The sequence below is a fragment of the Salvelinus alpinus genome, chromosome 25, assembly GCF_045679555.1.
Source record: "Salvelinus alpinus chromosome 25, SLU_Salpinus.1, whole genome shotgun sequence".
Classification (NCBI taxonomy): Eukaryota; Metazoa; Chordata; class Actinopteri; order Salmoniformes; family Salmonidae; genus Salvelinus; species Salvelinus alpinus.
In genome coordinates, this window is record NC_092110.1 from 13,619,954 (window position 1) to 13,645,591 (window position 25,638).

Sequence of the window (25,638 nt, forward strand, 5' to 3'; positions counted from 1 at the left end):
ACATGACCCTCCCCTGGACTAAATTTAAAAAAAATACTACTCTCCCCATGCCTGAAATTGAGAAAGCATGACCCTCTCCGGGTTACAGTTGTGTACATTTCTCTCCCTAAGGAAGAATCACATGATTCCATCCGGGTTATCAAGAAGGATTAGCAGATGAATTATACGGGTGAGCAAACATTCCATAACTGCAGGTGGCGGTAAATTGCCAACCTTGGCTTTATACCTGTTCAAACAACACTACCATTGTTCATTTTGGCAGCTATTTTAGATGTAGTTTTAGTGCTAATTGTAATCTTAAAATATAATTTAGTCTTAGTCACATTTAAGTAATTTCATCCTTAGTTAGTTAATTATCAGTCCACTAAAACTCTGGACAGTTTTAGTCTAGTTTTAATCCCAGACATTTTAGTGACATTATAGTCAGTGCATTTTTTAATATTAAATAATTAATATTTAGGCTACCTCTAACTTCCATCATGTGCACATTCAGATAGCTTTGTCCAACTAGGCCTACTAACCCCTCGTATACCTTAGCTGGCAACATTGATATTATGGCAGATTGTAACCAATGCCAGCCATAATTAACCATACAGGCTATAAAACCTTGGCCACAGGTTGAACAATTTACAGCTCTGATTTTCTCTCGATCATAACCATCAATGGGGGTAAATAAGTGGTTTCTTTGAAAATGGGAGAATTTGAGCTTTCCAAAAAATGCCAGAAGTATTACTTTACTCATAATGAGCAACAAATAGCATAAGCTTTTCACATAGGAAAAAAGCAACTGCAACTCGCATATGCGGACTGCAGTGCGAGAGCAGCAACACCGCGCATATGGGAAAATAGAGCTTCTGATGTGATCAAAGCAAAAGTAGCCTATACATGAAAGTAAGAGAGAGAGTATTATTATTATTTCTAGTTGAGGTTACTTAGGCTTACAAGTGAAGTGGCTGGCTTAGCATCAGTTCAAAAGATTGTCAGTGACTGAAGTGACCGCCTGGGAGCTGTGTGGGAGTGCCAGGCAGATCAATCCATAGAGATAGATAGAGGACTCATCTTTTTGTCTGTGCCATTATAGCGTGTGTGACAGCATGGGCAGCGCCCTTGAGGCTACAACCCATAGGAATCCCCACCCAGTTGACTACTTTAAAAAGGTGGAAGGATGGTGGAAGCCCTCAATGGCGCTGCCAATGCTAAAACCGCCTTTCGGCCACTAGAGGCCTTTATCATTCACTATGGTTCAATCAGACCTTGCAACTGAAATATGTCAATTCTTCCAATGAGAGGATTGCATGCAATATTCTGCATGCATTCATTCTTATGATTGGGGGAAAAAAACTGATGAAAAGAAGCTTCATGTCAAATTAAATGTCCATTAGTCTCGTGAAATTCTCGCCTCACATTTTCATAGACTAAAGTAAATTGTAATGGTAATTTTTTTCCAGGGCTTCTAGTTTCATTATCGTCATAGTTTTAGTCAGGAAAACTAGGTTGTTGACGAGTATTTTGTCATAGTTATTGACGAAATTTAGTAGTAGAACATTTTAGAAAATTGTCTACTTCAAAATGGAGACAGCCTCAATGGCGTTGCTCATGTCCTCACAGACGCCATAATGGAAAATATATAATGATGTGATGTATGGTTCCCGGTACAGGAGGTTGGTGGCACCTTAACTGGGGAGGATGGGCTAGTGGTAATGGCTGGAGCGGAATGGTATCAAATACATCAAACACATGGTTTCCATGTAATTTGTGTACAGCCATGACCTACGGATAATGTTAATCTTCTATATAGTCTAACCATAATTATATGTGAAGTGATTCAACAGAATACTATTATAGTATATGTGACATTCACATGGGGAAAACATTCTGGGATGAATTTCACTTGGTCCTGGAGAAGCTCAAATGGAAGGTACTGTAATAAGGTCATCCTGCTGATTTGCGTCTTGATATTTGCTCAATGAAAAATAACATTCGCACTAGATAACACTAGCTAGAGATAATACGTGAGAAATATTCCTGGAAAGTTTTTGCAACGTTACGTAGAAGTTGGATGTAGATATGCAAGGTGGCGTCTCCACCATAGAAATATAATTATATTACCTGAGGTGGCAAGATAATGATAGAAGTCTTTAAAAGAATCCCACAAGACAACAAGATTAAAACTCACCATTTTATTATGATAATGTTATTTGATATGTCAAATTACAAGTGTATGATGTAACAAAAACAGTTACAAACATATGTATGCATATTTACATGATATATTTATGAAAAGTAACAAGCTACATCTGTATGAAGAAAATACAACTATGACATGAGTTATTGAACTATACATTTTACATCATATACTTGGAATTTTCAAACCATGATAGAAATACCTAGACAAATATAAACCAATATAACCAGAACAAGAGCTGTTAAGTTTTAGATGGAAACTATGATGGACGTGAGGCACTTTTTTCGAGGTTGTCAGGGTGTGAAGCCAATGGCACTAAGAAAATGAAAGAAAAGATGCACGAGAAAGAAAATAAACAGGCAGTGTTTACAGAAGAATTAGAGTATCATTTTTACTGCAATTTTCAAAACACAAATGTTTTCCACTATTTAGAACTAATCACAGAAATGTTACATCATCAAGCGCCATAAGAAGAAAAAAGCCTACATACATCAGTGCACCAAAGCATTGGGAAATGTAAAAGTAACCACTCAACTGCTGTGAAAAGTAACCTTTTTAAGCAATACACTGAAGAAACAAGTTTATATAGGCATTTCATTTTAACCTAGACAAAGTCAAGAATGTACATTTGTATGCATTCCAAAGATATCCAAACTTTAAGATTGAAAGAAAGAATAATAAGACTAGCAGCAGTGGTTAAAAACTGAAGTCTTACATATGCAAAGTTAACTGACAGGTAAAAAAATATATTAAAGCAGACAGACATGTTGCATATATAATACAGTACATGATAGCGAGTTGCACTGTGCTGGTTAATGCAGAATGAAACAGGCTATTTCAGTATCTCTCAGCTAAACTTGTAGAAATGTACATCCTACATTTTGCTTCTCAGCCAGCAAGTTTTTAAATCAGGTTCATCAAACCTTGGTTCAGCTTGCAATATGCAGGGCAATCCAAATTACAATATGGGATGAGAACAAAATGAAAATGGACAAACAAACCGAAACGGGTGAACACACGCACACACACACACCTAACACACACTCGTGGTCATGGTTATATGCTGTCAGAGAACTAGATATTGTTTTAACAGTCTTTCAGAGCAGATTTTCTCTCTCCCTCCCAACACAATAAAATTAGTGATTGTATCTAGCAGCTTTATATATAAACCTTTTAAAAATAAGTGGACTGCCACTACTTTGACATGTTAGCACTCTAGCCTTCCTTCCTCGGTACAAAACTAGAAAGAAACTCTATTCAACGCGCAATAGTCATTTCAATCATCAACGCCCTCTACTTTTCAATGTGAAATAATACTACAAGGTGACCTATGTACATAATGCTGTCAATTGAAGCTACAGTATATGCTGACAGCAGTGATAAATACAGCTCTATCTTCATTTCCAAAAAACTAAACGGGATTATTATCAGGTATTTAAATATAGTGTTACTTATTTACAGGCATTTGGATTTTGGTACCTGGGTAACATCTATATAGCATTATTAAAGTGTCCTGTCACTGACTCAGTGTGGAGAGAGGTCTATACGTTTCCCATGGTCAAGAGTTTGCATAGAAAGTAAAGAGTGCCCAGCATGGGGCATAAGGGTGGGATTTGGAAGAAGTTGACTGCCCCCGTCCAGTCTGGAGACGAGGCCGAGTTGCCACTTCCTTTTCTCGAGGAGTGGCGGGCCGAGGGATGGGGTTCATCTACTGGCCAAGGTACAGGGCGGCAATGACAAGCTTTTCAAATTGGGAAGGGCGATTTTCTATCAGTTTGATAGTTCGGTCTAAATGATCAAAGAAGACTCTTTGTTCTCAAACATTATTCAGGTGCACAGGCAGACAGTCTAAAATCAGCAGTTGATGCTGTTGTGTGGAATTAGCAATAACACTGTCTTTTTGAGGTGCAGTATCAAATTAATACAACTGGGGGTCTGTCTAGTCATTCATTGGTTGTTATCGTGGCTATTGTTCTTCTGTGTGAAATACGGATTTGAACAAGGACCTTCATATCTACCAATCAGGCTTCAACAAAGTCTGTTTTGTTACAACTAGTCAAAACAGATAACAGTTTCTACGATCACTGTGCTTGTGCAACAATCATACTGGTATGCTATAATAACCTATAGCCAAATGTACTTTCTTTCTGTGACCTTTAAAACGATGCATCCATTAATTCACGACTGGGCCAATGTTAAATGATGTATTCTAGGAGTTACCGTGAACAAGCTGCAAAATGACCTAATAACAGCAGTACATTTGACTCATTCTTACAAATGCTTCAACCACAAAGGGACAGACATACAGTACTTTTGAAACTTGGAGATGGTGCTGTAACCAAAGCTTGGAGACCAGTGCTTTCAAGGTGGGGTTTTCCTCACACAACATTTTAGTTTTAAATTGGTGATTTCTTGTTGCCGACTAATTCAAAAACATTTCGTTTTCCCCAAACTAGCCTAATTTTAGTCACCAAAATTACATGTAAAAACTTGCTGGTTGAGTAAAATTTCAGCTTTATAAATTCAAAACATAAAATGAGCAAGAAAAAAAGACAAACACCAGTTTCACCATGAAGCAAACATTTGATTGAGTCAAAATTGAAAATCTGGTAAAGTACATGGAATTGTGAAGTATTGGTCTCATTTGTGTAAGGTGATTCAAGGAGTGTTAACATTAACTCTTGACTTGGGAAAATCATTTTGGGGGGGATGGAGGATGGCAAAATACATTACCATGTTTTCCCTTCTGCTCATGGAATCGATCCCTTTATGTTGGAATGCAAATAAGTGGTCCAAATCGCCTTACCAAAACAAGGAAATAGTTCTAACATTATCTATGGTGAACGTCAAAAGCTATGTCATACTGTACCCGTCAAAAGATAAAGGTGTTACGTTCTTTTTTTGTTCAACATTCGATGAATAGGAAAAATAAGGAAACACGTACACATCCACCACAGCAACATCTCTGAACTGTTAAATGACTCTGTAACAATGGCGTTATGGTTAACATACCATTAGAATTGTGTGAAGGCTACCTTTAAGGGGGGGATAAACATTTCTAGTGCACTTTGTCTAATAATTACACTGTCGGCCAATGCTCGAGTCAAAGGGAAGGCCACTGTTACCCAAACAAAAATTCACAAAAAAGCAAGAAAATATCCCTTTCAGCATACTGGAACACTAAGTATGTTACCTTTCCGCACAATTGTTTTGTTTTGTTTTTGTTGTCGTTTGATATTCCTTCATAAAGTTACACATTACTTCTAGAGAGAGTCTGACATGGTGGCCTGCCTGTGTGTATTATGTACGAGTGTGAGTGTGTGTTTAGTAATATCACCATGCCTGTTAATCACAACGCCTTCTCCTCGCGTTCAGCTCCTGAACTTAACTTCACACTCAGAGCCCGTAAAGCACGAGGTTGGTCTTCCGTTGCTCTCTGCGTCGGAGGACACAAACATCTCCAAAAGACATCCAGAGCCAGGGTTCTATAACAACATGTCACCCCCCTTTGAGAGGTGAATGGAAAAACAAGCTTCCGCTTTCCTGTGTTAGCTAGCTGTGTTGTGGGTAGGTCGTCCCGGGTGAGGGGGGTCAGAGTTCAGTCAGGTCACCCGGCGGCCTTGTGCTTGCCCCCGCAGCATCGGCAGGCCTCCCCACAGTGGTGGCAGGCTCTTAGCGGCAGGTAGCAGCACATACAAGGAGCGATGAAGGACAGCGCCACCAGGGCCAGCCAGCGCAAGCAGAACTGCTCGTCGGCCGTGTCACACGAGCACGGGTCCGAGAAGTCTCCCTCAGAGTCGGACATGCAGTGGTAGAGCATGCTCTCGGCACACAGCATACAGCTGACTTTATAGATGCACTGCTTGATGGGGTCTGGAGCGTCCTGGCACTGCCCCCGTCGGTTGTCCTCATGGTTGAACATTTCCCGGCAGTAGATACAACGTGAACGCTCACCATCCTCCCGCCGCCGCCGCCCTTTTTTGGACTTGAGCAGCGGCGAGGGCTGGGTCTTGATGGAGGAGTTTTTACCCAGCCCTAGCCCTGTGCCCATACCCATACTCCCAGGGCCCGAGTGGGACTCCATGCCCGGCCCCTCGGGGAAGAGGTACTCACACTTCTTGGTGTCCAGTTTGTGGAAGGAGGCGGGGAAGTCAGGGTCCTCTCGCTCCACATCATGCTTCCACATGACGGGGTGGCGGTAGTCCTCGTAACCGCGGATCAGAACGTCCTTACGAGGGTTGATCCTAACGATCTCCTCCTCGTCCATGTGAAAGCTCACGTGGCGCGTCGACTTGAAGGAGACCTAGTGGAGACAGTTATTATACTATTGTTTATTCAGTTCAGGAGGGCGCACAACAGACATTTTAGCATGTTGTCAGCATATATTGAAGTTTATTTTAGTATGCATCTTGACTGATCTTTACTGTTCTTCCATGTCATGTAATAAAAAATGCTTCAGAATTAGTATACTTAACTAGGTTTAATCTCCAACAGTGATAAAGGGCTAATGATATACAATAATATAGTGTGGGTCTAGAGACGTTTGATACTGACCTGAGGAGGCAGGTAGCGCCGGTTGCTGGAGGGGAACTCGTCAAAAGGCTGAGCGCGGACATAACAGCCTCGGCAGGGCTCAGTGGACACCACACTGTGGACACTCAGGGGGGAGAAGGGCTCCTTCATAGGTGTACAGATGGAGGGCGGCTCCTCACACAGGGGCTGCAACACAACCACACACAACCAGTCAGACATCGGCCACATCTATCAACTTCTAAACTCAGCAAAAAAAAGAAACGGCCCTTTTTCAGGGGTCTTTCAAAGATAATTCGTAAAAATCCAAATAACTTCACAGATCTTCATTGTAAAGGGTTGAAACATTGTAAGGGGTTGAAACACTGTACTCTGGAGCGAGATCGATTTGGAGGTGGAGGGTCCGTCATGGTCTGGGGCAGTGTGTCACAGCACTATGGGACTGAGCTTGTTGTCATTACAGGCAATTCCAACGCTATGCGTTACAGGGAAGACATCCTCCTCCCTCATGTGATACCCTTCCTGCAGGCTCATCCTGACATGACCCTCCAGCATGACAATGCCACCAGCCATACTGCTCGTTCTGTGCGTGATTTTCTGCAAGACAGGAATGTCAGTGTTCTGCCACGGCCAGCGAAGAGCCCGGATCTCAATCCCATTGAGCACGTCTGGGACCTGTTGGATCGGAGGGTGAGGGCTCAAGCCATTCCCCCCCAGAAATGTCCGGGAACTTGCAGGTGCCTTGGTGGAAGAGTGGGGTAACATCTCACAGCAAGAACTGGCAAATCTGGTGCAGTCCATAAGGAGGAGATGCACTGCAGTACTTAATGCAGCTGGTGGCCACACCAGATACTGACTGTTACTTTTGATTTTGACCCACCCTTTGTTCAGGGACACATTATTCCATTTCTGTTAGTCACATGTCTGTGGAACTTGTTCAGTTTATGTCTCAGTTGTTGAATCTTATGTTCATACACATATTTACACATGTTAAGTTTGCTGAAAAACACAGTTGACAGTGAGAGGATGTTTCTTTTTTTGCTGAGTTTTTATTCAACACATCATACATTCCAACTTATACAAGGCGTCTTTATTATACTTCCAAATACAAAGCATAACACTGACTCACATTAGCTACAGATGCCACTGATATCCTAACTATATGAATTCCACATATGTCCACTAGGTGGCAGCCAGAGCCCACATTTCTCCCTGTGCTTCTGCCTGAGATGACTCAAGCCCCGTCTGTTGAGAACTCGAGTTCCTATCAGCCTCCCATGTGTTCCCACAGGCATTTTTATTGCTGTGAGATCTACAAACATGGGCCTGATAAACACATAGCCACTTCTAACCCTGTAGCCAGTTTCGCAGTCCCGTGTGGCTCAGTAGGTAGAGCATGGCGCTTGCAACGCCAGGGTTGTGGGTTCAACTTCCACCGGGGACCAGTACCAAAATATATGTAAGTCACTGTGGATAAGTGCATCTCCTAAATTAAAATGTAAAACATTCCCTCCTCTTTAAGGCTAAATGTGTCCTCAAAGGACACTTTTTTTTTTGAGTCTCAGAAGGTATTAACGGCATCATCCACAGACAGCTCCTAGTCAACTGAAAATGACAAATACTGTTAATAACTATGTAACACACACATATATATATAGACCAAATACATTCATACATGTTCAGAAACACACCTGTTTGGTGACAATGGAGTATGAGCCCAACCCCAGCAGGAGAGGAAGAAAGGTATGGAGGAGAGGAGATGGATAGGCAGCCATGACAGAGAGAGGCCTTATGGCCAGCACATTTCAGCACTCACACAAGCATGGTGCTCCCATCTGTGCACATGCCAGTACACGCACGCACACACACACACAAATTCTCACACACATATAGTACGCAACCTTACACGCAGTCACACAAAGATACATATTCTCACACACATAAGCATACACTCCCTGGCTCCATCCAGGCTTGTCCATCTCTCCCTCCCTCCCTCTCTCTCTCTCCCTGCGTGTGGAGGAGGCTGCTGGTTAGTCAGTGCACTGTGTAAAGTAGCCCACGCCAGTGTTTTAACGCACAGCGGAAATCTGGTTTGCGCCCAGCTGCTGTTACAGTAATTACTGTCCTGTGGTTGCTAAGAGATGCCTCTCTCTCTCTCTCAACAAAGTGTGTGCGTCTTGTTTCCTCTCTGCTTCTCTGAATGCTAAAATACTGTGTCACACACACCCAGTGTGTTAGACGTCTGAGCAGGAAGGACAGACTAAGAAGAGGAGTGGAAAGAAGAGAAAGAACAGAACAGGATAAAATAAGTGTGTGTACGAGAGCATATGTATACGTACGTATGTGTGTGTGTGTGTGTGTGTGTGTGTGTGTGTGTGTGTGTGTGTGTGTGTGTGTGTGTGTGTGTGTGTGTGTGTGTGAGACAGAGAGCACGGCCAACAAGTCTGCCGAGAGAATGTCATAAACCAGCTCCAGCTGGAGAAATGCAGCCCATAACTTAAAAAGACAGATGACAGCTGTGTGTGTGTGTGTGTGTGTGTGTGTGTGTGTGTGTGTGTGTGTGTGTGTGTGTGTGTGTGAGAGTGTGTGTGAGAGTGTGTGTGAGAGTGTGTGTGAGAGTGTGTGTGAGAGTGTGTGTGAGTTAGGGGAGTGAAATGGGAACCAGATTTGGGCTTCCTTTTAAAGCACTGGGCTGAGCCCCACCATTCAAAGGCATGCGTGGGGGCCAATCTGGTTCTGATCTGACCCCAGAGATGTCGAGGGGGAGATGGCGGGGAGCAACCTGGCGCAGGACCAACATCAGAGCTTCAAGCGCTTCCACCCTCCCAGGCACACACGGGGGAAGGGGCTTGGCTGCTCCACATTCTGGAAACCCCATAAGGCACAGGTGTGTAGCCTATGTTGTGGGTGTGTTGAATCAGCGACTCATAAGGAGTCACAGGTCCAGGCATCTGCATGACGACCTCGGAAATATCTGGGTCCTCGGGTTCACAGTATTTCATTGTGAAACATCCCAAGCAAAAAGCATTCAGATGTGTGTTAGAGAGAGAAGCAGAGGGAGAGAGAGTGGGATTGTGTATGACGAGTTCTTCAGTGTCACAGACGATGACTCATTCCTAGTATGAATCCTCGTAAACGCTGCTCAGCCCTGCTCTATACTGATTCTACAGGGGCTTCTCTTCAGTAAGCTTTCTCCTCAACCAAACTACCTTACTTGACTAAAACATGCACCGTTTGACCACCCACCACTGGGGTTTGCTTCTTTAATCTCTCTTGAACTATATCACCCCACCTCCTCTCAAATACTTGGCTGCATCAAAATCTCTGCAAACACAAACTACATCTCCCACAAGTCCTATCTTCTACATCCATTTGAGATAAGGAAAGGCTCATCCATCCTCCTCAGCTGAGGTCATGCAGTAGATGTGGTCTTTCTTTTTCATAAATCTGTCAAATGTTGCATCTAAACAAGGTTCTGCAAAGGCTAAGTCAAGGACAGCAGCATCTTGTCAATGAAGTGTGTGAATGGCTATGAGAGTGTGTGTGGGCGGGGGGGGGGTATTTTTGCAGTATGTCAGCCTTTGACAGTGTATGTGTGTGTGAGAGAGAGACTGGCGGTGGGTGTGAGGTGTCGGGGTGAGGGAGGGCAGGATGTGGGCTGATGAGGGCCCTACACCACACACAGGCACACACAAGATACAGAGCTGCGCATTTTACACACACACACACACACACACACACACACACACACACACACACACACACACACACACACACACACACACACACACACACACACACACACACACACACACACACACATCTGGACTGGGGGTTAAGAGGTTCCAGATACTAAGAGACCTGGTTGGCCATTGATGTCTGCATATGCTCGGAGTTTCAGAGTATCATGGGAAAACCAGACATCCTAAAACACTCTACATGGCAGACATGTTACAAGTCCCGTCAAGCTCGTACAGAGTGACTAGGCTAAATCCATTAAAAGGCCAAACAAGCCTCCAAAGTGCCCTACCTCCCGTGTCAACGTGCCCTACCTCCCGTGTCAACGTGCCCTACCTCCCGTGTCAACGCGCCCTACCTCCCGTGTCAACGCGCCCTACCTCCCGTGTCAACGCGCCCTACCTCCCGTGTCAACGCGCCCTACCTCCCGTGTCAAAGTGCCCTACCTCCCGTGTCAAAGTGCCCTACCTCCCGTGTCAAAGCGACCTACCTCCCGTGTCAAAGCGACCTACCTCCCGTGTCAAAGTGACCTACCTCCCGTGTCAAAGTGCCCTACCTCCCGTGTCAAAGTGACCTACCTCCCGTGTCAAAGTGACCTACCTCCCGTGTCAAAGTGCCCTACCTCCCGTGTCAAAGTGACTCGTCTCATGGATCTTGGCTGGGCTACAGCACAAGGTCACTTTCAGCTAAATCAATTCATGTCAGAGTTTCGACAAAGAAATGGAACTGAACAAAACCCAACATATTTCTATGGCCTTCTTAGTCTGCGCACACACAGTTCTCGCCGTCCAAGTTAAATTCTGGGATGGAGCACATAGTGATGGCTGAAACATGTCCAGTTATGAAGAGGTGCAGGCTAACATCACACAGTAGATATGATTCCATGAACGTGTCCAGTTATGAAGAGGTGCAGGCTAACATCACACAGTAGATATGATTCCATGAACGTGTCCAGTTATGAAGAGGTGCAGGCTAACATCACACAGTAGATATGATTCCATGAACTTGTCCAGTGATTTATTTTTAACTTGTAAAAAGTTTGCGTAGAAAATAGATGTGACAATTGCCTGCTAGGGTGCGTTTCCATTCAACCATCTTGTGTCGATGAAAACAGCTGGACGTAATGACATCACACCTACAAAAGATTTTACATTTTCGGGGGGGAAATTATGACAAAACTAGTGCCAAATAAAAATGCAGTGATTGAAGTGCTTCCATTAGCTATTTAGGCAAATTGCGCATGAATAAATTGGCAACAGCCTATATGCCCTCCCACCTATCAGTTTCATGTCTCAGGTAGCCCGCGAAAGCCAGCATGGATAGAATGCCATAATTGACTAATATTTGACATATTCTCATGTGCCAATGTGTCGCCACAGTCGATGTCATGGTGAAACTTGCACTCCTGTAGAGCTGAAATAATTGGATGGTGAAACTTTCCAGCCAACCAGAAAAGCAAGGAGAAGCAATTCAGGCATTATTGAAAGTCAGGACAATCCTTGTCCTGCAAAGAAACATTATTTTTATCCCCAAAAATTTTTTTGCAAGCAGTAGACAGAATTAGATGTGGAGTGGAGCTTTATAGTTACGCGGTGACATCACGTGCGTACCTTCAAAATGATTCGGCAAGGATGAAAATGTTGTAGATCTTTAGATCGTTTCTCCTGTATCTGCCGTTTCCATAACACATACTGCAAAAACATTATTTTTTTTTAATGTATTTTTTTTACATTGCTTTTGTCAAATAAATCTGGGTCAATGGAAACTTGCCTAGCGTGTGGTGGCATTTGAGTCGAGCGTTAGTTAGCTCCATCTCTTTGGCTGCGTGGCTTGGTGTGAGAGTGTGACTAGCCTCACAGTTTCTCGCCCATGTAGCCCATTCCCAGGTCTCAGACCGCAACACTCTGATGCCAAATTACCATGGCGACAACCTCGGTTGCTCACTTACTGAACCCCCCTGCTCCTCCCACTCACCCACCCACCGGCCGCCCGCCGGCTCCTTTGCTGCCTGGCAACAGCTGTCATTGGACTTCCTGTACGGCTGATTTCTTAAAGAGGAAGCTGCTCTCCACAGGAACAGGAACAGATCCTCTCGTTCCTCTCACGCTCTCTGACCTTCTCTACTCCACTCTGTGAATCAGGACAGATACTGTGGGGTCAAAGGTGATTGCAGCCCAGCCACCAGGTCACTGGTGGACACAAAACCCCCAGATACTGGGAATTAAAGAGCAGCAGGGGATACTAAATCATTAGCTTAGCAGGTCATCTGAAACAATGCCTTTTGTAAAGAGGTTCAGTTTGTCATGTATACTTTCACAAATACAACGCATTGGCCCTTCGTGTCACAAATCTGATAGGTTTGTCTACTTGTGGTGTTTCATAAGCAAAACTTGAGCAAGGAGCAGTGTTGTGTTTCTACAGCACACTCCATATCTAAAGCAAAATCAGCTTGGGTGTGCAGGTCTTTACCTTCACTCCCTGTTGATGAGATTGAGAAAACTTTGCTATCTACACTGCCGAACAGGACCAGTAGCTTGTAAAAGTTCATACTGAGGAGGACAAAGAGAGCCAACTCCTTTATCAACTTACCAACACACTACACCTGAGCACAGCTCAATCTATCAATAGATGAGGAAATACGAGTGGTTTCAGATAACCCACAAAGACAAATTGGAGAAATGTACCATGTTGACTTTTTTTTTAACGAAACTTGGTTCCCAGGTATCAGTTTTGACCGGGTGACAGATATGCACACCTAAGCCGTGGGCACACTCGACAACTCCCCAGCAATGAAAGGTAAGGCAAGACCCTGGCTGTTACAACAGACCCATATCCTAAAGACAACTGTCAGAGGAGAAGACGAAGGGCCTGAAGCAGTACTGGAATAGAGTGTCGTGTTCAGCCACTACTCAGATTTACCTCGGCCCTGCGTCCTTGATTCAAGCACAGGAAACAGAACTGAATTACACTAGACTGGTGGGAAGTCAGGTCAGTCCTACAGAAAACCGTTGTGCTACCAAATAAAGACATGGAGAATATACGAGGACCCTAGTCCCTGGACTCACCTGTAATCCATCCAGGGAGTCCAAGTCACCAAACGCAGGACAGCCTGGAAAAGAGAAGATTGATTAAAGTCAGAAATTCAATAAGAATTCCAGCACGTAGCTACATAGACACAACAGACAGTTCACATAACATACTGTACATCCCCACGTCACCAAGTCCCTTTATATCAAAAGTCCCTAAAATGTTACAAGTCCCCAGACGTCACACATCCCCACAAGCATGCCACTGGTGATAGATGGGAAGAGGGAAGCCATTGAGGGAAGTTTGGTAGGCCGAGACTTACATTCGCCATCACAGCTAAATGGGGAAATCAAAGCTACTCTGTGTTAGTAAGGCACATGGCCTAATGAAATCTGCTCTCTGCTTGTATAAGTACAACTCGGGTCGGGGATAAAAAGCCATGACGATTTTAAAGAAAGTAGACTAATGATAAGAATTAAACATTAAACAAAAATATTAAATCGCAACATGCAACAATTTCAATTGAAATAAATTCATTCATAATCTATGGATTTCACGACTGGGAATACAAAAAAAACATGTATGTACATCAACAGAGCATGTTCATTTGAATCATTTATGAACTGTAATATTGGAGTAGTTTATCATCAGTCGGTTTCAGAATCTTCTTCTCGGCCATGTTGACTACCCAGCCTGGCGAGAGGCCAAAGAACATCTGTCTGGGGTTCTTTATCATAGAGAGCATGTGGAACTATTCGTCTTTGGAAATGTCCGGTATCTGTTGGTCACAGATACCTTAAAAAAAGGTAGGGGCGTAGATCAGAAAACCAGTCAGTGTCTGGTGTGACCACCATTTGCCTCATGCAGCGCTACACATCTCCTTCACATAGAGTTGATAAGGCTGTTGATTGTGGCCTGTGGAATGTTGTTCTTTGCTGTGCAAAGATGCTGGATATTGAAGGAAACTGGAACGCCATGTAGTACGCGTCGATCCAGAGCATCCCAAACATGTACAATGGGTGACATGTCTGGTGAGTATGCAGGCCACGGAAGACTGGGACATTTTCAGCTTCCAGGAATTGTGTACAGATTCTTGAGACATGGGGTCGTGCATTATCATGTTGAAACTTGACGTGATGGCAGCAGATGAATGGCACAACAATGGACCTCCGGATCTCGTCAGTCGCTATGTGCATTCAAATTGCCATCGATAAGATGCAATTATTTTATGCCTGCCCACACCGCCACCCCACCGCACTTGTTTCACAACGTTGACATCAGAAAACCGCTCGCCCACACAACGCCATACACGTGGTCTGCCATCTGCCCGGTACAGATGATACCAGGATTCATCCGTGAAGAGCACACTTCTACAACGTGCCAATGGCCATCGAAGGTGAGAATTTGTCCACTGAAGTCAGTTACAACACCTAACTGCAGTCAGGTCAAAACCCTGGTGAGGACACTGAGCATGCAGATGAGCTTCCCTGAGACAGTTTGACAGTTTGTGCAGAAATTACTTGGTTGTGCAAGCCCCACAGTTTCATCAGCTGTCCGGGTGGCTGGTCTCAGACGATCCCCCAGGTGAAGAAGCCGAATGTGGAGGTCCTGGGCTGGCGTGGTTATACGTGGTCTGCAGTTGTGAGGCCGGTTGGACGTACTGCCAAATTCTCTAAAGTGATGTTGGAGGTGGCTTATGGTAGAGAAATCGACATTCAATTCTCAGGCAACAGCTCTGGTGGACATACCTGCAGTCAGCATGTCAATTGCACAGTCACTCGAAACTTGAGACATTTGTGGTATTGTGTTGTGAAAAACTGCACATTTTACAGTGGCCTTTTTTGTTCCCAGCAAAAGGTGCAACTGTGTAATGATCATGCTGTTTAATCAGCTTCTTGATATGCCACACCTTTCAGGTGGATGAATTATCTTGGCAAAAGATAAATGGTCAATAACAGGGATGTAAACAAATTTGTGCACAACATTTGAGGGAAATAAGCTTTTTGTGTGTATGGAACATTTCTGGGATGTTTTATTTTAGCTCATGAAACACTTTACATGTTGCGTTTATATATTTATTCAGTGTAAATAATAGTACTGTTGAACTTGTACCCAACTCTTAACAACAACATGTCTAAAAACAAGCTTTGATTGAAATGTTGGGGGAAAGAAAATTTGTCCAAAGTTAAATGTTGGCAGTAGTGTAGAAAACAGAGATTAGCTCCTTTCCACTGGGACGGACGAAGAGGAAACTGTCTGTACCTACGGCATCAAGAGGCTCTTTTAAGACTCCCAGTTCACTTAATTAGGATCACCAAGACCTCATTTAAAACAAGCCAGGCAAGCAGCAGGAGAAGCCAGGCAAGTAGCAGGAGAAACCAGGCATCTGTCTGTCTCTCCATCTCTAGTTTAGAGAAGAAGACTGTCGGGTGGAAACGTAGCAGAATAAAACTGCGGGAGCATTCAACAATGTGCGTGTATGTTTCTGTGTCAGTCTCTGTCCATTGTTAATGTTATTTTTTCCCTAACCTTAATTTTTCCAGGCATGTCTATTAAGAACAAATTCTTATTTACATTGATGGCTTGGCCAAACGTCTGTCTGTAGCACGTTGAGACAGAGACTTTCTGCAGCACGACTCTGCCAGTGCTGGGCCATGGAGCTGCCTGAACCATGTGCCCACCGTTGCCATGGCAACAGAGGACTGCAAGGTTGACACACACACACACTCTTAAAACACACACTAAGAACACACACACACACACTTCGAAGCACACACACTGCAGTCCGGCAGCAGAGCGATGCAACAGGAATACAGAGGAACCTGCCTGTGTGGAGGGGAGGCATTACACAACACTGGAGGAATACAGAGGAAGACAGAACACAACAGAGGATACAGGGAGGAGAGGAGCAGAGTAGAACAGGCACTGGGAGCCAGGCAGCACTCTTATTACACAGCCCATTCCTGACAAGACCAAAGGCATGGGCATGTGTGCTAATTTACAGCAATGATAATTCTGCTAATAGGCTAGTATTGACTGTTACTTCTACTGGTTTATCAGTACCTAAGACATTCCGAGCTAGAGTTACATACACATTTTGGTATAGGCTAGCGCGCCTTTTTCACGTTGTTAGACCCCATCAGTTTCCTCCCCAGGTCTACAGGGCCGGGAGGTGGAGGAGGTATCCATAGCGCCCAAGCCAGGTTTTAGTCTTGATTAACACAGGCCAGGAGGCTGGATGGCACATTGCTGAGCTGGCGCCTCTCCTGCTAATTGGATGCCTTTGCTACCTCTGGCACTACCTCTGCTGGAAACTCTTATCAGAGCCCCAAGCTGCTGTATTAACCTCTGCCCATCTCCAAACACTTAGCCCGGCCTACACTAGCCTCAGCCCATCTGTAACCAGGTTTGCCTAGCCCAGCTTCTGCCCACCAACAACCAGGTTAATCTAGCCTAGCCCAGGTTCAGCACATCAACAACCATGGTAACCTAGCCTATCCTCAGCCCATCTCTAACAATGCAAGCCCCACTCTCAGCGGAGTCGGTAGAAAGCGGATGTTACTGTTTTTTAGGGATACAGTATTTTCAACCTAACTTCTGGAAGTGGGGACTCCGCTATTCCAAACTCCACCTAGCCTATTCCAAACTCCACCTATCTTAAAGCCTAAACTCCAAATTTCACCAGACACAGACTGCCCCTATTTTGAGCCCCTATCCTCTAACTCAACTGTCTAGGCTGCCAGTCTGTACAGGAAGTGGTGCCCTTATCTTCTCCACAGCTGGCAAAGATAAGATAGGAGGGCCAATCATGGGTGAGTGAGCAGGGAGCAGGTGAAGTTGTCACAGCTAATCAATGCTATGCATCAACCACCTGGAGAACAGGCCAACCATTACCACAGATATAAACCAACATACAATCACACGCAGAAATGTACGCTTGCGCACACAGACTCGCGCACACACTAATTCATACAAACAGACACACGCATAATGTCAGAGGAAAGGAGTCTACAAAAACACAAGTTCCGTGAGGTGAGACTGTACTGAACGGAGGTGAACAAAAGCTCAGGGGTTCTTCCTAACCCACCTTGGTTGATGTCCTCGATGGCCCTGCGGATCCCTCTATCAAAGGCCCTGGCATCGGCAGGACTCTGGAAGGTCAGGCCAAACTTCTTGTCGTTGATCCTCCAATGGTGGAATATGGGGTTGACCTTGTTGTAGACCAGGTCCTTCTTTAGAATACACTCCAGAACAACCTGACCACACAGACACAGAGAGAGAGACAAACATCTCTGTTAGTGACTTGAAGTTCCCAGATAGTAAATCTTTGGTCCCACTACTTTAATGCAAAATAATATGATACAGAAACACACAGATCACAATCTAGTCTAGCTCTCTCCAGAAGCAGAAGAAAAACCCCAAATAATGTATTCACCCAATAAGCAAAGCTATTCATGGTTAAAGGGATACTGCGGTATTCTAAGGTTTTATGCTACTGTACAGGTACCTGTATACTTCGTCATTGCACTGTCGCTAATTAGCATTGGCTCGCAAAACGACCTCTACCATCACACTGCACACATAGGCAGAGACATGTCGCGGTCGTCTCTGTGTCGGACAGTGAGGACTCGTCATTTCTTCCAGAGACCAGAGGAGTAAAAAACAAATGATCAGCTTCCATTCAGAAAGCACATAAAATCACTTTACGAGGCCAAATATATACACTCCTTTCTTTAAACATTAATAATGTATTCTTAACAGCCTTTATATCTATTGTAAACATGTTTGCACAGTGGTGAACCTATAGGCCTTCAGTGTGTGACAGGTTAGTACAGTGGCGTACCTATGGCCTTCAGTGTGTGACAGGTTCATGTAGGAGAATGCACTTTTTGTAAAACACAAAGGGCCAGTGATGTAGTGGAGGCTATATACTCAGGTATAGGCCCTAAAAACTCACTTTTTTTGAGTGGGTATTGTGTATTTTAACTTCTTAATTCCTACTGATGCGTATCAAAGTAGTGTAGTGGAGGTATACAACTTATTAATGATGTAGTACAATAGAGAAATCTTACACAAAGTAGCCTACACAATCCCAAAGCATGTGAAATATATTCACGAGCGCCACACAAATGTCCTAGATTCAGTGGAATATCATCTGCTCGCAGCAAAAGTGTGCAGTTCAACTGGTTTTGGCATGGCGCGGTTCACAGAAGAATGACATCGGTAGCCGGTAGGGTAAGAAAGACGTTTCAACTTATCTACCAGTAAATGCTAACTAAGGCAATACTGGGTATGCAAACTAGATACTGAAAGTAGGTCCCAATAGATACAGTAGGTCCCAATCATAAGAATACAAAAGCACAACCATTAAGCATTTCCTAATCTAAATTTACAACTTACTTCCCAAACATTTCATGTTTAGCACACAAAGTAACCATTGATGTAAAGTTTAAAGTGGAACTGACAGAGTTTGGACTACTTTGCAGATATGAAACAAACAGACAATCATAATATCAGTAAAACATATATAAAATTCCCAGTTTACGCTACAACACCAACTTTATAAGAGGTTTTAAAAATGGGTTCTATTTGACTCAAAGTTCCATGACATTAAGGCATTGTTGGCAGAATAGACGGATCTAGTTCAATTCATGATTGTCCCAAAAATATTGCTATCAGGTTGTAAATCACAGCTGGCATTGTTTGCTGCCTCCATTCGGGATGCGATGCACTGTTTTTAGTGACTCAATATTCTAGACAAAAACTGAAGAATATAACTAAGTCTGGGAATGTCAATACAATCAAACTAGCAAGGGCAGTGATCACAAGTTAGATAGCTGCTAGGAGGATGTCATGCCATTGGAGGAGTGGTTGAGTGACCGACTTTTCCCCCTCAAGTTTTCGGTGCCTATACACAGCTAGAGATGCAGGTGTCATTTGATTAGCTGGCAAGAACTTGAACAACTGTTATCCAGTTAGCATATCTCTTGCGTTCGCAAATTCACTCTGGCTATCTACTCCGATTTCAGAGCACTCTCGTCTGAGTGTGCCAGAGCGGAAAACAATTGATGCATTTACAAACGCGCAACACTTGCTGAATATGACCAGTGTCAGTAAACGTAGACAAAAAAATATATATAGTTAGTCAAGAACGCTCCAGATAACATGTAAACAGCCTAACCAGCTCTGTTACGCCGAGTAAAATTGTCAGTGAGGTGTTCTCTCATTTGTGTCTGGAAGTAGCTGGCTAGCTAGCAAGCTAGCCAACTTTAGCCAGTTCGCTTGGTTGGGACAAGCATGCATTGGCAGGCATGCTGCAGAAGAATGAGGCGGCTACAATTCCCCATCGTTTATCAGTGTAATTTTGACGGCCAACTAGCTGAAAAAGTTTGAGGGTTTATATAATGTTCCTTCGTTAGATTTTAGCTTGCTCTGGCTAGCATTAGTTGTTGATCTTGTTGTTGTTTATTTGCATAACTGAGGGAGAGAGAGCCTACCTTTTCATGCTTGTTTGATCAATAGGAATGTAAAGTTCCCAAATGTAAGAGGACTCTGGTGGTGTTTACATATTTGCAGAAATCCATTCAGATGTATTTTGTGGCTTTTGGCGAATGGTTTCAAGTGATCTAAAGTCGCGCTGTTGCAACTGCCTGTAAACACACAGTCCAGTTCAAAGTGAATGATGGCATGCCCATGAGGCAAATGGCTTGTTGTACAAAAGGTCTACTGTAGCTCTGATTGGCTAGACCGTGGGAAGACTACTGCTTGTATTTGGAGCTGTGACTATGTTGGCCTTCAAGAAGGCAGAAGTTTCCATAAGGTTTTGTAAAAATGTTCCCATCCATTAAGTCAAAATGTGATTGGTTGATTCAACTGTCACTCCAAAATGTTGCCCTGATACAGTTGAATGGCAGATGCCTTAATCTAATTTCTGATGGCCTAGCCAACGGCTGACTTTGCTAGCTAGATTGATCTCCCCAGAGACCAGCAAAGAAAAATCTTTAAATCTGATCTTTTTTTTCTCCTTTTCAGTGTTAACCATTTCCTTTCCATTAAAAACTGAAGAGATTAATTCAGAACATAATTAAAAATAATATATTTATCATTGCTATAGTATTATAATTATTATTTTTATAAATTCTTAGCCCTTACCTGAAGGTGTAGAAGGCCCATTGTGTGTTTGGGTTAGTAATAATTTGTAGAGTGGCTCTATTTTCTCTGCATTTTTTGTCGTTCTGAAATATGAACATTTCTAACTCTTATTATGGTGGTGATTTGACAAAATTCGGTCTTGACTCTTTCTCTGACCCCCTCCCGGTCTCGACTTGGTCTCGCCCCCCCTCCGGTCTTAGTCTTGACTCGGACTCGATTTGCTCCAGTCTTGGTCTTGAATCGGTCCCGCTTTAGGTGGTCTCGAACACAACACTGACAATAACCTAAAACACAAGGCCAAATATATACTGGAGTTGCGTACCAAGACAACATTGAATGTTCCTGAGTTGCCTAGTTAAAGTTTTGACTTAAATCGTTTGGAAAATCTATGGCAAGACTTGAAAATGACTGTCTAGCTATGATCAACAACCAAATTAACTGAGCTTGAAGAATTTTAAAAAGACTAATGTGCAAATATTGTACAATCCAGGCGTGCAAAGATCTTAGCGACTTACCCAGAAAAACTCAGCTGGAATCACTGCCAACGGTGATTCTAGCATGTGTTGACTCAGGGGTCTGAATACTTGTGTAAATGAGATATTTCTGTATTTAATTTTTCAATACAACATTTCAAAAAATGTTTTCACTGTCATTATCGGGTAAGATAATATTTTTGTTTTAATCCATTCAGAATTCAGTCTGTAACACAACATAATGTGGAATAAGTCAAGGGGTATGAAAACTTTCCGAAGGCACTGCAAGTGTGTGGCAGAAAGTCGGGTGCTTCCAAAAGCCCATTATTAATCAAGCGGGCTGGACGGCCTCCAGCCCTTCCCCTGGGCCAGTTGTCGCCAATCGACTGGTCGGTCTTGAAGGCATTCCTAGTCGATCACCAAACATTTCTGTAGAAAAGCCAACGATAAAGGCTTGCTCTGTTGGTGGTAGGTGCATTTGATTCAGAAGTCCTGCGCACCGGGTAAGAAAAGTGTTCCCATTTTGAACCATTTAATTTGTCTGAATACACAAACTCCGCCTACCCAGCGAACTGGGATATCTGTGGCTAAAATGAGTGTGCCTACTGCGCTGGCCAAATCGGATAGCTCAAATCTCCATGCATAGAGCTTCCACAGCAAAGTTTGATACTAGCCTATGTAAGATTTAATTAATTTTAAAACCATGATCACAGGGAAACTGACAAAGAATACAGAAAAGAGCTGCTGTTTTTACAAGTTACTTTAAGTTTTAATTCAACACTATTACAAAACATAAAACGAGTAGCCAAGTGTAGATAGCCCTGCGTTATTATTATTAGCAGCTCGTCGTGTCTACTTTAATATCAAAGAATATTTAACTTTCTCTGGTCATAGGAACAACATGAATTTGTGCATGAGGCAGATGCGGTGCGACTTGAGTTTCGCCATCAGGTGGAAGACGGTGTTCCTTCTCTCTGGTCAGTCTCACCGGAGGAAAGGAAGTAGAGGGCAGGGACCGTGACAGACCTCTGTTGCTCTCTCCCTCCCTGCGTTGAGACTAATGCAGTGTTCAAAACAACTGGAAACTCTGAAATCTCTGACTTCAGACTAGCCTGCATTCAAGACAACTGGGAACTCGTAAAAAAACGAGACCAGACTGCAAAAAATAGTTTTGAACAATCATCCAACTTGGAATTCCACATAGGAAACTCAGTCATCTTCTAGAGCTCCAACATTCCGACCTGAAGATCACTGACGTCATGATTTGACCTAGTCCCCCCCAAGTTCCCAGTTGTCTTGAAAGCACCATGTGGCATCAGATGCAGGTACCATCAGTACAGTAAAATAAGAACGCTAATTATTTACATTTATGCTCCACAGTGCCTCGCAAGTGCTACACCAACTGATCTATTTTGTTATCAAAGCTCGAGTTTTTATATATAATATGGTCTGAGAAGAACAATATTGGCAGGCCAGGCATACAGCCAATATCCTGTGATAATGTATTAGGCCTACTGCACAAACCTCATTCCTACAGAACTGTTTTTATTAGGTTAATGTTACATTTTTGTTAAAGTATTGTTCAAAATACATAATCTGAGCGGTAGATCTCGGCTTGCTGGGAAAGTGATCTTGACAGAGAAAAGGTTGGTGACCACTACCCTAGGCAGATTAAATGAAATGAGAGGTGGCCATTAGTCTGAGGTTGTGTGTGAGCGTGCACAACGAAGAGAGCCGAGTGAGTGAGACGGGGCGCGTGCACCTGGGGTTGGATCAGGGAGGGACAATACTTGGTAACTTGTGCATTCTGTTTGATGTGCATGTTTGAATCACTTATTTGGGGGCTGTCTATAACATGGTAATCTGTGTTGATGCCATTTAGTAAATGAGATTAATCAATAAAACAAATAAGTAAAATGAAATGTTCTTACCAATGCAAGAACAATACAAAGAAACCCCTAAAACAAAACAACATTCAAAGAAGGTCAAGCCCTAATTGCACCATGACAGTCGCGATATAAATCACTGTCTACATGTGCACCTTTGTCTATGTTTGATAAGAGGCACACGTGGCAGCTGTATGTGAGGGCGTGTGGATATGTGATATACCTGGTGTGTGACTGTGGTCACAGGAGTAGGCTAGGAAACATATTTGGTGAGTTTGTGAGTGAGTATGACATTAGTGCATGAACACATTCACAACAGGCCTAGCAGGTGTGTAACAGACAAGGTGTGTGTGTCTCTCTCCCAGAGAAAGAGAGGAGTAAGAAAGACCGGGGTAAGGGTTAAGCCCTTGTGTTCACAGAGCCTGCTGAGGGATAGAGGGAGGGAGAGAGAGAAGAGGGGGGCGAGGGGTGTCTGCCTCTGGGGCTGATTGTGGGAGGCGAGACTGAGCGGAGCCGGAGTGGGTAAGGTGAGCGGTGGGCCCGGGAGGAGGAGGAAGTATCTCCACTAGGAGGAAGGACGACAACGCATTCTACACAGGGGAGGTAGAGCGAGAGGAAGAGAGGTGAAGCGAGAGAGAGAAAATGTTTTGGAGAAAGGAAGCGAGAGAGAGCGGGATTAGGAAAGACAGTGAGAGATAGGTAAGGAGAGAGAGGATTAATGGAATTAAGATAGTCTAAACAGATTTGGGGAGTTTAGAGTTGCACTCTGGCTTTTGTGGCAGGAGGAGGGGGACTGATTCCACTCTGGGATGTTAATCAAAGGACAGGACTGTTTCTCTGTGTGAGAGCAGAGGACTAACAGACACCAAACAGCAGACACACACCACACAGAGATGGATAGATACCACATCCATCCATTTAGTTATCCCTTTGGTAATCTACCAAGCAGCAATGCCATCTAAAAACTAATTCCAAAAACAACTTCCGATGCACAGAGTACCTGGGGCTGAGTCCTCTTAGCTCGTATGATCTATTATTTTTATTAATTTATCAGTTAAAGCTAGAGTCCTTAATTGAAACAATAATAAAGCAGTGAGTGATGGTTGCTGATAATGGGCCTCTGTACGCCTATGTAGATATTCCATTAAAAAATAGTTTTTTTTAATTTAAAAAAATCAGCCGTTTCCAGCTACAATAGTCATTTACAACATTAACAATGTCTACACTGTATTTCTGATCAATTTAATGTTATTTTAAAAACGGACCAAAAAAAATTGCTTTTCTTTCAAAAACAAGGACATTTCTAAGTGACCCCAAACTTTTGAACGGTAGTGTATATATGGGGGCAGGGGTGTATATGCATACCCATTGATTCTTGGAGAATATAACTATACACCCAATCATATTAATTCTAAGCCTAAGTATTAACTAAGTATTCTAGCTTTAAGAACTACGTTGGTTAAGGAAGGTTTACTTTTTATCTTTCTTAAAACATTCCAATACAAAAGTAGCCTATTAGGCAGGCTACACAAATAATAGACAGACACAGGAAGTTAGGATAAATCTAGCAGTGGAGAAAGAAATGCTGTATTAGGAGTCAAACAGCTTAAAACCCTTTACATTCGTGCGAATTGAAATATTTCTTACAGAAGAAATATGACAAACATATGCATAACCATTGTAGCAATTGAAAGGGAACAATTTGGAGATAATGGGAAAAGTATTACACCAAAAGGTGAGTACGCAACAGTTCACTTGAATCAAAACATTACTCTGTTGATTTTATTTATTGTACTTCTTGCAACAGTTGTTGATAACAAAATCTGAAAATACTCTGGATAACATGATAAGACTATTCATGGAAAATGTGGGGGTAGGTGCAACATAACATAACATGTACAAAGGTTTGAGTGAGAGGGTTAACTGGAGTCTCCAAGTGGCACGCACCTCTCCAAAATGTGCACAGTTCCTAAGCAATTTCACTGCACTTATGACTCACACGAAGTCTTCAACTATAAGGTACTTTTTTGAGCGCTCCTAGCTGTGCCGCTGAGGAAGCAGAGCAAGCACACTTGTGATTGTTTCATTTAAAAACACATCCCTGCATCACCGAATTACTTTTGTAGTTTACGCAATCCAAAAATGGTCAAGTAAAAATCTCAATCTGGGTCAGGCGGGCATGATTTCAAAGCTTTTTGACATGACTAGCTAAGTTCTAAAATAGGATCTGACAGTGCTAGGCTTGCACAAGGCAGCTCAGAGAAACAGACCGTAATGTTGGTGCGTATATAGAAACGGGTCATGAGTCTATTCAGGTGCGTGTGCCGCGCCAAATTTTCTGCACAACAAACAAACATAGGCTCACTCTGTTCAGAACAACCCAGGGTTTGACAACATGTCATCATGTAACTGTACAAACATACTGATCATAAACGTTGACACTGTATATGACATGGGTTTTATGATTTGGAAATGTGAAGAGCCCATTTGGACTCACGGGTGTTTGGCTTGCTCGTATGACATCAAAACGGCATTTATTATAATCCACAGCGTCTCATCTTTCAAAACACATGGTCCTCTTATTTACAGTATTACCCGAACTTTAACAAAAAAAATGGCAAAAGTTGCCCAATTACAGGGAGGGAAG

General features: G+C 43.2%; 1 protein-coding gene across 1 annotated transcript in view; it reads right to left on the reverse strand.

Moving 5' to 3' along the window:
- Window positions 1-2,165: 2,165 nt before the first annotated feature.
- Window positions 2,166-25,638, reverse strand: part of spred1 (sprouty related EVH1 domain containing 1) — a 66,349-nt gene continuing 42,876 nt past the window's right edge. Inside the window, exons 3-6 of the mRNA XM_071365682.1 lie at window positions 17,568-17,736; window positions 13,519-13,562; window positions 6,740-6,904; window positions 2,166-6,488 (exon numbers count right to left, since the gene is read on the reverse strand). Coding sequence (XP_071221783.1) covers window positions 5,793-6,488; window positions 6,740-6,904; window positions 13,519-13,562; window positions 17,568-17,736 — 1,074 coding nt within the window. The 3' untranslated portion in view covers window positions 2,166-5,792. The remainder of the gene's footprint in view (window positions 6,489-6,739; window positions 6,905-13,518; window positions 13,563-17,567; window positions 17,737-25,638) is intronic.